Genomic DNA, 18383 nt, shown 5'->3' with positions numbered 1-18383 from the left:
GTGACGCTGACCGCATCGACTTTACTTCTGTAGTTACTGCATCATCTATTGATGACAAAATTTCTGTTTTCAACACAGCTGTATTGAATCTCTACGACTTGCACGCACCACTTAAGGCCATCAAAGTGAAACGACCGCCTGCTCCGTGGATCACTCGTGGTGTTAGAATGGCAATGTCGCGACGTGACAAACTTTTTAGAAAATACAAGCGTGACAGGTGTGTTGAAAATTGGGACTTGTACAAAGTAGCTCGCAATAGATGTAATCAAATGGTGAGGGCAGCCAAGCGTCGTTATATTTACGACAATATTTCTTGTTCCTCTTCGGCAGACATTTGGAAATTTTTGAACTCCATAGGCGTAGGAAAATCGTCATCTAACCTTTCTATGCCTCCCTTTTCGCTTAATGATTTAAATAATCATTTTTCTGCTTGCTCATCCATCAAATCGTCTATCAAATCTAAGACTATTTCGGAAATACAATCTTTGAGTCAACCCACCATTAATGTTTTCTCCTTTTCTCCGGTATCTGTGGATGAAATCATGAAGACCATTTCTTCTCTCAAATCGAAAGCAGTTGGCTATGACAATGTGGGCAGAGCAATGATGTTTCCTCTGCTAGAGTGTTTTGCCCCTATACTCGCCCACATTATCAATTTTTCATTGTTGTCAGGGTGCTTTCCTTCCGTCTGGCGTAAAGCTTTTATTTCTCCTCTTCCAAAAGTATCTAATCCCTGTCAACTAAACGACTATAGACCTATTTCTATTCTGCCATTTTTATCAAAAATTCTGGAAGCCACAGTTCATAGGCAAATTTCTTCTTTCCTGTTTATGAATAATCTACTTTCTCCATACCAGTCAGGTTTTAGACCGGGGCACAGTACCACGACAGCCCTACTCAAAGTGACTGATGACATTCGTGAGGGCATGGAGAAAAAACTGGTCACCATTTTAATTCTCATAGATTTCTCAAACGCATTTAATATGGTAGATCATGATATTCTCCTCGCGGCTCTCCAACATCTCAACTTTTCATCCACAGTTCTGGAATGGTTTTCCTCTTACCTTCGTGGTCGCCAGCAAGCTGTCAGAGTTAACCGAGTGTTTTCCGATTGGTGTGACTTAATGTCTGGTGTCCCACAAGGTGGAATTCTCTCTCCCATATTATTCGCCGTATTTATCAATTTCTTAACTTTTTCTCTTGACTGCTCTTACCATTTGTATGCGGACGACCTTCAGATATATACACAGGTTGATGCCAATGATATTGAAATTGGGATTAACAAGCTTAATCTAAATTTAAATAATATTTATTCGTGGTCACAAAATTATGGTCTTAACGTGAATCCATCCAAATGTCAGGCCATTATAATAGGTGGATCACGCCAGTTATGTAAGATAGATTTAAGTACTGTCTCTCCGATTCTTTTAAATAACATTGTAATCCCATTTTCACCTGTGGTTAAAAATTTAGGTATTTACATAGACTCGACATTAAATTGGAACGCTAATGTGAATGAAGTGAGTCGGTCTGTTTTTGCAACATTACGCTCACTCAACCGTTTAAGGAACTTTTTACCTGTTTCCACAAAGAAGTATCTTGTGCAGACACTTGTTCTCCCCATCATCGACTATGCTGATGTGTGTTACTCTGACATAAGTGAAGATCTCCTTAACAAACTTGAACGTCTTGTTAATTATTCCATACGCTTCATATTCTGTCTACGTAAGTTCGACCACATTTCCTCGTATCGTCGCCAGCTTAAATGGCTTCCTATTCGTGAACGTAGACAACTCCACTTACTTAATTCTCTTTTCACAATACTTTTTGATCCCGTTGCACCGGAGTACTTAAAATGTAAATTTCAGTATCTCCGTGATTTCCATGATCGGGAGCTCCGTTCCTCGGACTCCCTTGCTTTGTCTTTTCCACCCCACCGCTCTGGGTTTCTCTCCAATTCTTTCACGATTCAATCAACACGACTTTGGAACGCTCTTCCTGAGGAGGTAAGAAAGTGTGTGTCCAAATACACTTTTAAAAAGAAAGCTATAGCTCATTTCTTTAAAAAATCTAATATTAAATAAGTAATTGCATTTTATATTTGTTCGTTGCTTATCCTAGTTATCTATTTATTTGCTATATATCTATTTATATGTCTTTTTTTCACTCTCTTTTCTTTATATTCTCATGTTTGACTTTCTTTTTCGATCCTTCTATTCTTTTGTTTTCTTTTTTCTACATATATTTTTTTCTTCTTTTAATTATCTTAAATATTAAATGTATTGTGCGCCGCCTTTATATTTTCTGCACATCCTTAAGGTTGACTGGTAGAAAATGCTACTTAGCATTAAGTCCGCCTATTGTACCACTTGTTTTTATTGGTCAATAAAGTGTAATAAAAAAAAAAAAAAAAGAGAAAAAAAGTTAAAGTCGTTTATTTGGGGAAATTGACTAATTGGCCAAGTGAGAGTCAAACTCGCACATGGTGGGTTCCGTACCTACCCCTAAATTTTCAGTTATTTTTTATTTTTAGTATTTGTATTATCATAGCAGCTGTAGAATCCAATGTTATTAATAAATTACCTTAAAAAATAACAATAAAAATAAACTTGAATATTACTTATTAAATCCAATGATATTTATAGAAAAACTACCTGACCGGGCAAACGTTGTGTTGCCGTATAAATAAAAAAATGTTAAGGGTAAACAACAAGATTAAATTAAGGTAAAGATTAAGAAAAGTTATAAAGGTAGTTATGTTTTGCGTCGGGTTGCAGCAGCCAGGATACAAAAATACCGAAATTACTTATATGTATGTATTTAATTCAAGCCGAATGTTACAAATTTGGAATTAAGTCTAACTTAAGTCGGTGCTCGAGGTAGGTGGCGCCGCGGCTATGTCGATCTACAACCACCAACGAATCGCTAGATGGTGTTAATTATCGGGATAAAGTTCATGGCAAAGTTAAGTAATTAATTATGAAGGTGGTAGAACCCTTTGTAGTTCGACTCCGACGGCACTACCGCGACATCTATTTCTGAATAATAAATTGATGGATATTTAATTTTATTTTTTAATTAATAATTTTAGTTTGATTTTATATGAATTATATTTTTTGAAAACAATCGCGGGCGCAACAAGAAATTATCGCGGGTGTAACTCGTCTAATTTCAGTGAATATAAATGTAAATAAATAATTAATTTTATTTTTTAATTAATAATTGATTGCAATAATTATCTATTACATTTTAGTTTGATTTGATGATGGCGATTCCATTAGCGCGGGTGTAACATTTAGACGCACTTAAAGTGTCATAATTATTAAATAAAAAACATTTTTAAAGAAATTATTCTTGGAAGGGCTACATTTTAACTTATTTACGTTTTATTTGCTTGTAAGAATTTAAATCAATTGTTTAAAAAGTCAGGGGAGAGGATGAAAGTGTCATCGCGGGTGCTACAAATTTGGCCCCACCTTTGCAGATTTTAGTACAAAAACACAAAAGTCTGTGATTTTTGAAATATTTATTATAATATGACTCCACATTTCGTAAGTCTATTAATCAATTTAATTAAAAATTAAAGAAATATGTCAAAAACTAAAGTGAATAATTAATTATATTTTTTTAAAACAATCGCGGTTGCAACAAGAATTATCGCGGGTGCAGCTCGTCTAATTTCAGTGAATATAAATGTAAATAAAACTTATACAGAAACAAAACTCGAGGATTAGGATTGTAAAATTATACTTACTTCATAATTGACATATGTGGAAAACTAACTACATCATCCGGTACAAATTTACTAATTTTAAAACGACGAATCTTCGTTGTGACAATGCAATACGTATCCGTTAAGAATACTTCATAGGTTTCTGTAAAGGAAATAGTTTATTTACTTTATTTTGTCTTTGAGTCACGGAAAAGTATATGAGTACCATAGAATAACAATAATACATAGAATAATCTTTATTTTCAAGATTTTTTACAATATTAAATACAACAAAAACATTATAATAATTAAAGTAATATAAAAAAAATAATGAAATATTATAACTATATTTTAAATTAAATATAAAAAGCTACATCTAAATTGCTGTCCCTGGGATGAGTTCCCTGAATGCTGCAACATTCCCTCGTTGGATAGCGAGGCTAATTCGCTGTCCGAGGTATGTGCCAGCTCTCTGGTCATTCATACAGTTCATTGTACAGATGGGACGATCTTTTTTAGCAACTGTGTTTGAGGGTCCCCCAGAATCGGATGCCCGGGGCGGACCGCCCCTTCCGCCTCCAATTAAGAGCTTGTACACAAAACTGCGAAGCGTCGTCGCATCGTAAAAAATTGCGAGCTCCCTCAACGCATCGCAAGAACTTGCGAATTGATTCGCATCGCGCATTCCTGCGATGTTTCGTCACAGTTGTTGTTGTAGGTCACCCTGGAAGACCCTATGCCGCACGATATCGCATCGCAGCAGTTCGTGTCGCAATTTTCTGCGCTGCGAATTCGCATCGCGTCGCATCGCAGTTTCGTGTACGAGCCCTAAGCCGGTAGAGCATATAAACTGTAACATACCCATATAGTGAACATCAGGTATGATAAAATCTAGATTGTCACACATCATAAATAAACTCGTGAACAATAAACACAAAATTAACATGATATCAACACTATACCACAATACAATATAACACACTAATTTACATAGGATATTTTACCATATTCATTTTCCTAGAGCAATATTTAAATAGGGTGACAATATTACGATTGGACTTGGGTTTTCCCTGCGAAAGGCATACGTTAATAAAGATTACTAACTTCTAACAAGAAAATGTAACCAGTTTTGAGAATTGAAATAGTTGCGTACAAACGTTTTACTACGTCTCCGTGCTAGAATGTCCCTAAAATATTTGAAATATGTACTTATTAGTAGATCAATACATCTATGAAAAATATGATGTATGTAAGAAAACACACTGATATGTTTGAAAAAAATAGTAACCACCATAACTTTAATACTAGAAATAGAAATAAAGTATCAATAACTAAATATAGATTATGTAAGGTGGCTACATCTTTCATCCGTAACTGTATTCGCTACTACAATAAAATACTCGACCACATCTTGATTCTCATAGAAAAATAATAGTTTAAAAAAACTAAAAAAATACACTTTTTATAGAAAATCCAACTAAAAAATAGAAAATATTTTTTTTTAAATTTGAATTAAGAATAGTGTAAATAAGATAAAAATATTTTTGATTGTCTAAAAAGCGTGGTCTAAAGTCAGGTCAGGTCAGGTCAGGTCAGGTCAGGTCAGGTCAGGTCAGGTCAGGTCAGGTCAGGTCAGGTCAGGTCAGGTCAGGTCAGGTCAGGTCAGGTCAGGTTAGGTTAGGTGATCGGCGCGCCTGGTAGATTCCTTTATTGGTCTTAACGCAGACCTTCCGGGTCTCAGGAAAACAAAAATCGCTGATCCTGATTATCCTAGTAAGGATAACGGGTCAGAATGTTTAAAATATTGAATTGTCATCGGTCCTTAATAAGTATGCCAAATTTCGAGTTAATCCGACGTTTTGAAGGGGGTTAAAATCATGTTCAAAGATTCCGTTACATACTAACATACTAACATACCAACATACATACGTCTGAAGCTAATAAAAGCGTATTAAAAAGTTTAAACTTGTCGTTAAAAAAACGCTGTGTAAAAAGCGTACTATAGGCTGAGTGATTATTTGACTGATAAAACGGTGTGGTCTGAAGTAGGTCCAGCTCCACATGTACCATAGGGATGAGTGCCATTGTATAAAACATTTTTTATTTAAAAGATGTGTGTTATGTAGTTTCTTTCGCTTCTTCTCTATAACGAAACACCTGTGAAGTGGTGGTAAATGTATTGATTTCAAAAAGTGCTCTGTAAAGAACATATTTTGGATTTAAAAAAATGATTTGATTTGTTTTGAGTATAAAATGGGACAGTTTGCCTATAAGAAAAGAAATGGCTACACTGGCTACTTGTTGATGTCAGATGATTTATTGGTAAATATAAAAATTGTCTGTATATACCCGAAATATACTTTAAAGGTAAATTTAATAATAAATATATTCAAATATTGGACGAATCATTGTAATACGTAAAATATGAATCATTATGATGGGGTTAATCAGCCGTCGTTGGTTAGTGTGGCTAAAATTAGACTTTAATTAAATTGATATCATGACTTGGCATTCGCAAACTTATTATAATGTTTATAGTCAAAATATTTACTATAGAGCACTGAACATTTTGTTTTTGTATGAATAAATACTTAGCTTTTCTACACGAATAGACTCATATTAGGGTTTTATTTTTAACCTACCAAATTAATATGAAAAAATATGTATTTTCTTAAAATTGAGGCTTTTCATTGAGTTTGTCTTTTATCATTACTTCCCAGAATTTGATCCTTATAAGCGACAATATCAGATAGTGGAATAGAGGGTGTATTTTTTTTCAAAATGAACTCGTTCAATGCCCGGCTAAGGAAAAATATATTTTAAAAAATGCATCATTCGTTTTTTAAAATATCATATTAAGTTTTAGTTTTTATCAAAATCAGCCTCGTAACTCCTTTCAGCATTTTTCGCTAATCCTTATAGTTTCGGATTTGGCCCTGAAGGCCTATTTGAAAAATTCACCATGTATATGGTCGAATTGATAAACCTTCTCCTTTTTTGAAAAGGTTAAAAATGTTCTGTGCCCTTAGTATGAGTTTTAACGTTTTTACAAAAGTGACTGCATTTGTGTTTGTTTACGTATTTCCCATACATTTCCAATCAGTTCTGATGCAGTCCGCTAGGGGCGTTGATTAAAAATGTATGAGCAAATACGTAAACAATTACAAAAAAAGGTATTTTTTGTAAAATGTAAAAATTATACTAAACATACTGTACTCGACCGCTACGTAGGTATGTAAGTGTGTGTGAATGTTTGTATGTCCGCAATTTTCTCAAAAACTACTGATCCATTTTCACTGACATTGACACTTTTCTGGGAACATCGGAAAATCCTGACGTCATGTACTCCTAAAAACTCGAATGCTTCAAGACCAATGAATGATTGATTATTAGCTCTTTGAGTTATGGGGTGGAACTCCTTATTACTTCCCTGGTTTTTTACTTTTTAGGGTTCCGCACCCAAAGGGTAAAAACGGAACCCTATTACTAAGACTTCGCTGTCCGTTTGTCCGTTTGTCACAGAGCTCCATCTCTGAACAGTAATAGATAGACACTTGAATTTTTTACAGAGGATGCATAACGGTGGCCGCTATAACAACAAATACTAAAAGTAAAATAAAGTTAAATATTAATGGGGGTCTCCATACAACAAACCGGTATTTATCGGCATTTATCGATCTAACTGTTAAACCGTACTAGGAAGACAGTTAATTTTTTTACAATCCGTTTACCACTATAACTGTTATTATAATAAATACAAATAAGAACAATACAATACATTTTAATATAGTCTTTATTTTATTATACGTTGTTTAAAAGCAGTGGTTAAGAAACTCGGCCTCTCGCTCGAGGGGTCGAGGTCCAAATCCCAGGCACCACTGATGTTTAGAAGTTATGTGCGTATCAGAAATTAATTATCACTTGGTTAAATGGTGAAGGAAAACGTGAGGAAATCTGCATACCTGAGAAATCTTAAAAGTTTTCAAAGGTATGTGAAGTCTACCAATACGCACTTGGCCAGCGCGGTGGACTATGGCCTAATCCTTCTCATTCTGAGAGGCTATGTTCTAGAGGATAGCTTCTGTCCATCGAATCTCATGAAACTGGAATGAATGATTTTAGGACTTAGCTTCTGTCCATCGAATCTCATGAAACTGGAACGAATGAGTATCTAAAATAATATGATACACTGGAAAAATTTTACCTTCAACTCTTCAACCCTGTGATGCAGACGTGCGTCCAGCCTAAACCATATAAGTTGTGCATTTGTAGATTTTCAATATTATTATGTAATAAGGTCTTTGACCAGAGACCTATGTTGGAAAGTTTGACCTACATCTCTACAACCCTGATGATGCCGAAGTGCCTTCAGCTTAAATTATGGAGGTATATATTTGTTGCTTACGTATACCAACATTTATTTATTTAAAAGGGGGTAGAACCCGTTGTGATTCGACTCCGGTGGCACCACCGCCACACCTATTTTTACCTCATAATATCAGTGTTATGCGCTGCGGAGTTGTGTTAGAGGGTGTGGTAAGGGAGACATACTTATCCGAGGCGTTCCAGCTTGTCCTCAGGGATAGCGTCGCGTCTGTGGCCGACCTCGGATAGTCTTTAATCAAGAATCGTTAGCAGATATTTTTTGGGCGGCAGTGGTCACTTACCATGCCAGAGAAGAACAGAACAGAAGGAAAGAACAGACAAAAACATGTTAATATTTTTTTATTATTGTGAAATATCGTCATTGTTCCCAGTTTTAACATTTTTTTTGTTTTGTCATACAACTGTTATTTTGGCGTTGGCATTACAGGCAGCCATTTTCATTTATTTTGTATAGAGTAGATTAGATACAAAATTAAAAAAAATACTCAGTAATTAAAATTTACTACTGTAACTTACTACATATTTATATTATACTTAAAAATATTATCTCATTTGTAAATCGATATTATTCCACTGAATTACCTATATTTATATTATACTTAAAAATATTATCTCATTTGTAAATCGATATTACAAATTATATCGGGCAGATCTCGTGTCGCGCGTGTGCGTGGTAAGTAAAGATACTTCGCCGCCTTGAAATTGAATGAAGCCACAGTAGGTTGATTTGTCAGTTATTTTTTTTTAATTCTTGACAAATAACAAAAATGAAGAGAAAATTTAGGAATAAATAAAGAAACCTGCGTTTTACACTCACATGCGTGTCTGCATCCTATCGTGTCACGCACACGCCTCGCGAAGAGATCTCACTGAGTTAATTCGTGTATAAAGTGAGACGAGTGAGTGTCCCTGTAGTTCCGGGACTAGAATAGGGCTACGGTATCCTGCCTGTCGTAAGAGGCGATTAAAAGGGGGCTTCCGGGGTCGCGGGTGATAAGAGTGGGAGCTCGAACCACGCCCGGTACTCTGGTTACTCGGTTACTCGAGCCCGGTGAGCGACCCCTAGCGGCGGTATGTGTCGCCGCATACCGTCGTACACTAGATGGCTTGGCGAGTTGCTCACCAGGGTATTGCCCAACTGTCCCTGTAGTTCCGGGGCCAGAATAGGGCTACGGTATCCCCTGCCTGTCGTAAGAGGCGACTAAAAGGGGCTTTCGGGGTTGCGGGTGGCAAGAGTGGGAGCTCGAACCGCCCGGCTAGTGACCCCGGGAAGGACGGCGGTAAGTGTGGTCGCATTCCGTCGTATACACCAGACGGTGTGGTGATACAAACTCACCTGGGCGGAGCCCGGCGGCAGTGCGTTGAGAGGACTCCGGTCGCATACCTTTGGAGATCCCGGAGTCCTCTACGCAGCGCCGAGGACGGCCACCGGGGGGGTTTTAGTGCGGTAAGAGTCCCACATAACCCCATGCTCCCACGGCACCGGGTACCTTTTGAAGGTATCCCTCTCGTTAACAAAAAAGGTGAGATGAGTGTGCGATACCAGAGTTTGCCCGCGACCCAGCAGTGGGATAGCACTGGGAAGACTGTGACGTAATTTTCTTATTTTGTCTTAACGTAAGTAATTTTCTATTGGAGGTAGAATGTCATACTGCGTCCATTCTTCGTCGGAGGAGTCATGACTCCGTCTTGAGACAGGAGCTGTAAATAGTCAGGTAAGAGCGTGAGCATGGGCATGGGCATGAGCATGAGCATCGGCATGAGCATGATCATGAGCTTGAGCATAGAGAGTTTTCAACATCGTCAGTATTTTTTTATAATATATGAGTAGGAGACGAGCATGCAGTCCACCGGATGGTATCTACTGCCGCCCATAGACATCCGTTATCAACTCTAGATAGGATTAGATATTCCTACCTGAGGTCCTGACCTGAATAGCCTCTGTGGTTCGACTCCAGCATCACCACCACACTAATTTCTTCCTAACAGCAGTGTTAAGTACTGCTGCGTTCTGGTTTGAAGGGTGTGGTAAAGGAGACATACTTATCCGAGGCTTTCCAACGTAGTCCTCAGGGGTAACGGCGCATCTGTGACAGAGCTCAGGTAGAATCTGGGCTTAATAATAGATGTCTATGGGCGGCAGTAGATACTTACCATCAGGTAGACTGCCTGCTCGTTTGCTACTCCCATATTAAAAAAAAAGAACTTATCCGAGGCTTTCAAACTTAGTCCTCAAGGATAGCGGCGGATCTGTGGCCGACCTCAGGTAGGAATGTGATATTATCTGGGTTTGATTACAGATGCCCATGGGCGGCAGTAGCTTACGCCTGGACTGTATGTGTGTCTGCTACTTTAATTTTATGAATTTGATATACATACGTGGAGGATGTGGTTCGGGTTTCCTTGGCTTCTGGGGTGGATTCGGTGGTACCTTCGACATCTTACGGCTCAAAGCTTGGCGAGGAGTACTTGGCGTTGAAAGGTGATCTGTTGAAAAAAATAATTAAAGTAAAATTAAAATCGCGCAAGGAAAATCGTTAATCCCGATTCCTGACGATCCTGATGAGGAGAATGGGATAAAATTATTAAAATGGTGTATTGTCATCGGTTCTTGATCGATGATCTTGTTCCACATCGCGAAACTAAAACTTGCTATCCTGGAAAAGGTACATAAATCACACACATTGCGGAGAGGGTTTTGAGTTGTTTAAAATATGGGAGTGATGCCCCATAGTCCTTATCTCCGCTGTTCCCACGCATACACACACACATACCCTTTCTGGGGAAAGCTAAAAAAATAGTCAATCGGTTAGGAATGCGCGATGATGCACACCGAACGAAAAGAGGTTCTCCTTCGTTTTTCTGATTCAAAATGGCGTTTGCGCCAAATTTCGTTGTGATATTCGTGATCAGGAGGACAAAATACGTTAGTCTACCAAATGTTAGGTCGATCGGCGGTATGCGCTTTTCGGAAGTACACCCTTGAAAATTCATGATTCAAAATTTAAAAGATGATCATTAGCAAAGGTGTCCATGAGCCCACGAAGGTTTTAGAGTTGGTACGACCAATTTTCGCCAGATGGCGCCTTTCCTTCCAATGAAGGTACGAATTATTAGTTTTATGTATGTTAGTATGTCATATTATTTTCTTTTAAACGCGGGCGAAGCCGCGGGCAAACACTAGTTGCTTATAAGGTAGAGGGTGTGGCGATGGTGCCTCAGGAGTCAAATCTCGAAGAGTTCTTTGTGCTACTACCTTAAATTCAGGCCCTTAAGTTATATTACTTACGTGGTGGTGGTGGACGGTAACTTCGTGGTTCATGGTTAGGCTTCTTCGGAGACTCAGGTTTAAGGGCATACCGAGATATATTTGACGAGGACTGGTGGTCTGTAAAATATACATTTTTAAGGGATTATATATGATTTTTATCTTTTTGTTTTGATCTTGCGCTGGTCGCCTATACAGGTTTAAAAAACTGCACCTTTACCATGAGTTTTCAAAACATCCCACAATTTTACGTTACGTTTAGTCAATCCATTATTCTGTTCCGTTTGCTTCAGTAGACTGAGTAAACGTTTAAATAAGTAAGTGCTCAAGTCTTTTAGTCTGCCTCACATGTTCGCAAAAAAGTGAGACAAAACATAAAGCGCCATTTTGTCAATTTAGACATTTAATGTTACGTTACTGACACTATAGTTCTCATATAATCCGCTAGGGGCGCTGATTGGAATTTGTTTGGGCAAATACGTAAACAAATACCGAAACAGTAATATTTGTCAAAACGTAAAAACTCATGGTAAGGGTACAGGTCTATACCCACCCACAGCCCGGTGTACCTGCGCAGGTATACCTAAACCAACCCCAGATAGGATTAGAAATTCCTACCTGAGGTCAGCCACTGATGCGCTGCTACCCCTGAGGACTAAGCTGGAACGACTCGGATAAGTATATCTCCCTTATCCCTTACCACACCCTTCAAAACGGAACACAGCAGCGCTTAACACGGCTTATTAGGCAGAAATAGGTTTGGCGGTGGTTCCGCCGGATTCGAACCAGTTCTATCACCTTCTAACTACTACCACGACTATTTTTATGTCTCATGTCTTACTGACATTATAAAACACTAGCTGACCCGGCAAATATTGTACCGCCTCAAAATCTATTTATCAAATATATTTCATATAACTCCTATGTTACTCGTGGATAATGTAGCTTTCGAATGGTGAAAGAATTTTTAAAATCGGTCCAGTAGTTTTTGAGTCTATTCATTACAAACAAACAAACAAACAAAGTTTTCCTCTTTATAATATTAGTGTAGATTGAGAAATAGAAGCACTGTGAAAATGAAGGTTGCTTTTAAGTGACCACATTTGTGTATCGTACTTACGTGGCGGTGGTGGTGGTCGGTTGCTGAGTGGTACCTGGTTGGGTGACTGTCCGCGAGGTTCCAGGTTCAAGGGTTGTCGGGATATACTAGTTGATGACAGATCTGAAAAAAATAATATTTTTTTTGGCTGCAACCCCTTTTTTTAGTTCCACTGCTAGGGATTCATCCATAACTGAAGAAGGCTTAGAGGCTACTACACCGAGATACTCCAATGCGGATTGGCGGAGAATAAAAATTTTCTTCATCTTATATATAAAATTCTCGTGTCACAACCTTAGTTACCGTACTGCTCCGAAACGGCTTTACCGATTTTCACCAAATTTTATACGCATTTTCAGTAGGTCTGAGAATAGGCTACTATTTATTTTTCATACCCCTAAGTGGTAAGGGTTGTTCTCCTTTAACATTTTTTATTTATATGGCAACACAACGTTTGCCGGGTCAGTTAGTCTTTATAGAATCGTAAACTATGCGCTTGATAATGCTAATCTTTAGCAAAGTTGTTGTGCATGAGCTAAAGAAGGTTTCTGAGTTGGTACGACCAATTTTCTTGAATATTTGTGTAATGTCTTTCCTTCAAATTTATTTTAATTGGTTGGTGTAGTAACGCACGAAGGGTAAGTTAGTTTAAAATATTAAAAACAATGCTCTTTTCAGGGTACTGATTGGATTTTTAAAATAGACAAAATTCTAGTAATTTATTTCGTCATCTTTAATATATTTTTATAATACATATAAGAGTAGCAGACGAGCATACAGTCCACCTGATGGTAAGTGGCTACTGTTGCCTATGGACATCTGTAATCAACCCTAGATATGATTAGAGGTTGGTAACAGATGCGTTGCTACCCCTGCAGACTAAGTTGGAACGCCACAGCTATGTCCCCCTTACCACCCTTCAAACTTAAACACAGCTGGCATCCCACTGCTGGGCATGGGTCTCCTCTCAGAATGAGAAGGGTTAGGCCATAGTCCACCGCGCTGGCCAAGTGCGAATAGGTAGACTTCACATACCTTTGAGATTTTTTTTATAAATCTATAAGGTATGCAGGTTTCCTCGCGATGTTTTCCTTCACCGTTTAGCAAGTGATAATTAATTTCTAATACGCACATAATTTAGAAAAATCAGAGGTGCGTGCCTGGGATTTGAACCTCGAACCCTTCGATCGAGGGGCCGAGTTTCTTAATCACTACACTACACTTTTCCTGAGGATTTAAAACAATCTGTTATAAAACCTTTGCTGAAGAAAGGGGATCCCTGCAATGTAAGCAATTATAGACCAATAGCCTTATTGTCAATTTTTGCGAAGATTTACGAAAAAATCATTTTTAAGAAACTTTACGTATTTCTTGAATCGCATAATATTCTATGTGAAGAACAGTATGGTTTTAGGCACAATAAATCAATAAATATGGCTATTTATAAATTCTTAAATAAAGTTATTAGCAACGTTGATAAAAGGGAGCCAGCCATTGCTCTATTTATGGATATTTCCAAAGCGTTTGACCATGTAGATCATAAGATTCTACTCCAAAAAATGTTCTCATATGGTATCAGAGGGAAAGCGCAGGATCTCATAAAATCATATTTAACTGGGAGAACACAAACAACTAAGATAAGTAGAGTACGTGAAACCACAAAGACAGAGATAGAATATGAATCAGAAAGAAGATCCATAAAATATGGCATGCCACAGGGCAGTGTTTTGGGTCCTCTTCTATTTCTTATATATATTAATGATTTACCGAGTAAAATCCCTTTTAACATAACACTTTTTGCTGACGATAGTACGGTACTGTACACAGGTGAAACTACAAATATTGAAAAAATAATTAATTCCTCATTGACATCTATAATAAAATGGTTTAATCATAATAATTTGACAATAAATTTAGATAAGACAAAAATAATAAATTTCAAGCAAAAACATAAACATGACAAAATAAACGTCAATTATTTAGGGACTAATATAGAAGAGACTGACGTTACAAAATTTTTAGGTTTACAAATAGACAGAAAACTTAGATGGAAAACACAGGTCGACCAAGTCTGCAAAAAGCTCAGTAAGTTCTCATATGCGTTACGAAATCTGAGAAAAGTAGTAAATATCGATGTCGCTTTAACTGCTTATCATGCTTACATTGCCTCGACATTGAGATATGGAGTAATTTTTTGGGGGAATTCGACAGATAAAAACAAAGCATTTATAGCTCAAAAAAGATGTATAAGAATAATATATTGCCTAAAGAAAAGAACATCGTGTAAAAAATATTTTAAGATGGCTAAAATTTTGACCCTACCATGTATTTATATTTTAGAAACAGTTAATTTTGTTAAAAATAACATTGATGAATTTAAATTTAAATCGCGAGCAAGGCATAACGATAAAATAATTATTCCTAGTGGTAAAACTGCCTTATTCAAACAAAGTGTATTTTGTATGGCTCCACTTCTGTACAATAAACTACCAAAGAGCATACGGGCCATATCAAAATTTGAGCTATTTAAAACCCAAGTGCAAGATTTTTTAATTAACAAGTGTTATTACTCAATTAAAGAATTTCTGGACGATGAGGTCTGATTGCAGTGCCCCACTGAGATTGGTCTGGTTTATTTTGACACTTATTGACTTGTTTTGTAATTTATTATGTCTTTATTAATTCTGTATAATTTTAATTAGCCTGTCTTTTAAATCTATTCTCTTCTTCATATATTAATTTTAGAATAAGACAAATTATATTGTACGCCGTATGGCAGGACATAGCGAATAAAGTAACATTTTGTCACCTGTATATTACGTGTCCACAATAAATATGCTTTGACTTTGACTTTGACTTTGACTTTGACACTAGGCTATCACTGATTTATTAGCTGCTATTTATGCCTAATAACACTGCTGTTATTAGACAGAAATAGGTGTGGCGGTGGTGCCACCGAAGTCGAACTACATAGGTTTCTACCACCTACTACAAACATTTACAATTTAGTAATACTTACGGTACTGCTTCTTTAATAACACTTGATTTAACTCGTGAATAACAGGCCTATCTGAAAAAGAAGTTCATTAGAAAATTAATGAGGAGTTTAACTAAAATAGAGGAAGGCATCATCATCATCATCAACCCATTATTGTCCCACTGTTGGGCACGGGTCTCCTCTCAGAATGAGAAGGATTAGGCCATAGTCCACCGCAATGAGAATTGTAGACTACACATACCTGTAACTTTTTTTTAAAAATCTCTCAGGCATGCAGGTTTCCTCACGATGTTTTCCTTCATCGTTTAAGCAAGTGATAATTAATTTCTAATACTCACATCATAGATTAGTAAAGATACTTCGCCGTCTTGAAATTGAATGAAGCCACAAACGGCTTATTTTAGTAAGTAATAAATAAATAATTATTTCAAATATTTTAGGGACATTTTAGCAGGGAGACGTGGCGAAACATTTTTACGCAACTATTTCAATTGAGAACTGGGTACATTTTCTTGTTAGGAGTGAGTAATCTTTACTAATCTATGACTCACATAAGAAAAATCAGAGGTCTGTGCCTAGGTTTAGAACTTTTTGAACCCCGATCAAGAGGCTGCGTTTCTTAGCCACTAGGCTATTCTGCTTCTCCCTGTCGTGGATGGCGTGTGGATGGCGGTATGTGTGGTAGCATACCGTCGTACACACCAGACGGTGCGGCGAGCGTCAAGCTCACCTGGGCGGAGCCCGATGGGGCAACGCGCTAAGAGGACTCCGGTTGCGTTCCTTTGGAGATACCGGAGTCCTATACGCAGCGCCGAGGAAGGCCACCGGGGGGGTTTTAGTGCGGTAAGAATCCCACATAAGCCTGCGTCGCTCCCACTGCACCGGGTACCTTTTGAAGGTTTCCTCCTCGTTAATAAAAAAAGGTTATTTTGCTGCTGTTACTTACTGGCGTGTATATTCGGTCTTCGTCGGGGCACCGTGCTGTGGTTTGGCTGCTCGAATCGTTCTGTCAGGTTTTCTTGCGAAGCATTCTTTTGTGGAAATGTTCGTACTGAAAAAGAAAATCACTTTTGAGTTATGAAGATTTTTGTTGAAAATATCAAAAAAAGTAAACCAGGCATGATCTTGACTATTCAGTTTTTTAAAACTCATAATGAGAAATTTTAGTTCCGATGCGGTCCACGGGGACGCTGTATAAGCGAATTCGTAAACGTTGAACGTTTTCGAACAAAACGTAAAAACTCATACTAAGGGTACAGCGGACTAGAAGTTTGGCGCGTACTCTATCTGTATATTTACCGTCTCCTTGTGATAACTGTAGCTCCGGGGGCAGTGCCATCTGAAGTTTAGCACGAATATTTCTTGCCATTGTATCTAAAAATAATATATTTTTATTAAAATAATAGCAGTGATAGCCTAGTGGTTAAGAAACTTGTCCTCTCGATCAAGGGATCCGAGGTTCAAATCCCAGGCACGCACCTCTGATTTTTCTGAATTATGTGCGTATTAAAATTAATTATCATTTGCTAAAACGGTGAAGGAAAACACCGTGAGGAAACCTGCATTCCTGAGAGATTTATAAAAAAAAAATCTCAAAGGTATGTGAAGTCTACCAATACGCACTTGGCCAGCGCGGTGGACTATGGCCTAATCCTTCTCATCCTGAGAGGAGACCCGTGCCCAGCAGTGGGACAGTAATGGGTTGATGATGATGATGATGATATTAAAATAATAAAAACATGTTTTTAGTAATGTCATCAATTTTTTATTCTCTGAAAATATTTCCATTTGATACCCATATCATAGGACGCATGAACAATAATTATGTCTGAGGGTGGTAGAACCCTTTGTGCCACCGCCATACCTATGTGTTTTTTAACAGTAGTGTTAAGCGCTGCTGTGTTCTGGCATAATAATCAAGGCATTTTAGCTTAGTCTTCAGAGGTAGCGTGGCCGACCTTAGGTAGAAATCTAATCTTATCTGGGGTTGATTACAGATGTCCACGAGTGACAGTAGCCAATTAGCATCAGGTGGACTGTATAATCGTAATGTAATGATGCTAATTATCCTATTACTATAAAAAAGGTCCAATATTTTGGGATGTGCGGCATATTGGATTGAAAATTGAAAATGACGTCACTTTTTACCACGCTTTTATTAGCTTGATCTGTATGTAACTCAATTGAACAGTCACGGATCACTGAACGGTCAGATTAATGAAAAATTTTGAACAAGTATCAAGAACATCGGTTCTTGATACTTGTTCAAATTCAAATTGTGTATTGTCATCGGAAAATACACGATTTTAATAATTTTATCCCATTATCCTCATTAGGATTGTTGGAATTAACGATTTTCCTTGTGCGATTTTAGCGTGGTTTTTAGTTATTTACCGTTTATTTGCCGACCTCAGGTAAGAATCTAATCCAATCTGGGGTTTATTACGAATGTCCATGGGTGGCGGTAGCCACTTACCATCAGGTGAAGTGCATGCTTGTCTGTTACTCCTATATTATAAAGAATATTTAACATAAAATGTATTTACCATCAGGTGGTGACTTCTGTAGTTCTGAAGGCGTTTGTATCGGTGGTCTAGCTCTCGCCTTTCTATCTATTGTGTCTGAAAGAAGAAAATTATCGGTGTTGTAAAGCCGGCTAAAGACTCACGCGAGAAGTCTCGCCGAGAAATTGAGAACCGAGAAGGCATACACTCATGTGACCTTCTCCTTCGCAATCTCGATCGTTATCCAGAATGGACGTCAATGCAACGGCTCTACCTACACTTTGTTTTTTTTTTATATTATAGGAGTAGCAGACGAGCATGCAGTCCACCTGATGGTAAGTGACATCTGTAATCAATCCCAGATAGGATTAGATATTCCTACCTGAGTTCAGCCACAGATGCGCCGCTACCCCTGA

At 37.6% G+C, this 18383-nt stretch overlaps 1 protein-coding gene across 6 annotated transcripts in view; it reads right to left on the bottom strand.

Moving 5' to 3' along the window:
* Positions 1-8867: 8867 nt before the first annotated feature.
* The window catches only part of LOC140757006 (uncharacterized), a 23502-nt gene continuing 13986 nt past the window's right edge, over positions 8868-18383 (bottom strand). For 3 of the 6 annotated variants that reach the window (XM_073092557.1, XM_073092558.1, XM_073092556.1), the window contains 8 exons: positions 18010-18084; positions 16763-16837; positions 16410-16514; positions 15485-15535; positions 12487-12588; positions 11388-11486; positions 10478-10585; positions 8868-9799 (listed from right to left, as the gene is read on the bottom strand). In XM_073092557.1, coding sequence (XP_072948658.1) covers positions 9711-9799; positions 10478-10585; positions 11388-11486; positions 12487-12588; positions 15485-15535; positions 16410-16514; positions 16763-16837; positions 18010-18084 — 704 coding nt within the window. In that variant the 3' untranslated portion in view covers positions 8868-9710. The remainder of the gene's footprint in view (positions 9800-10477; positions 10586-11387; positions 11487-12486; positions 12589-15484; positions 15536-16409; positions 16515-16762; positions 16838-18009; positions 18085-18383) is intronic. The other 3 variants (XM_073092560.1, XM_073092559.1, XM_073092561.1) reach the window with 3 other exon arrangements.

Source organism: Epargyreus clarus, unplaced genomic scaffold, assembly GCF_041222505.1.
Source record: "Epargyreus clarus isolate Ecla_fem2 unplaced genomic scaffold, WU_Ecla_fem_2.2 ptg000036l, whole genome shotgun sequence".
Taxonomy (NCBI): domain Eukaryota; kingdom Metazoa; phylum Arthropoda; class Insecta; order Lepidoptera; family Hesperiidae; genus Epargyreus; species Epargyreus clarus.
This window is presented reverse-complemented; position numbering and strand designations above follow the sequence as displayed.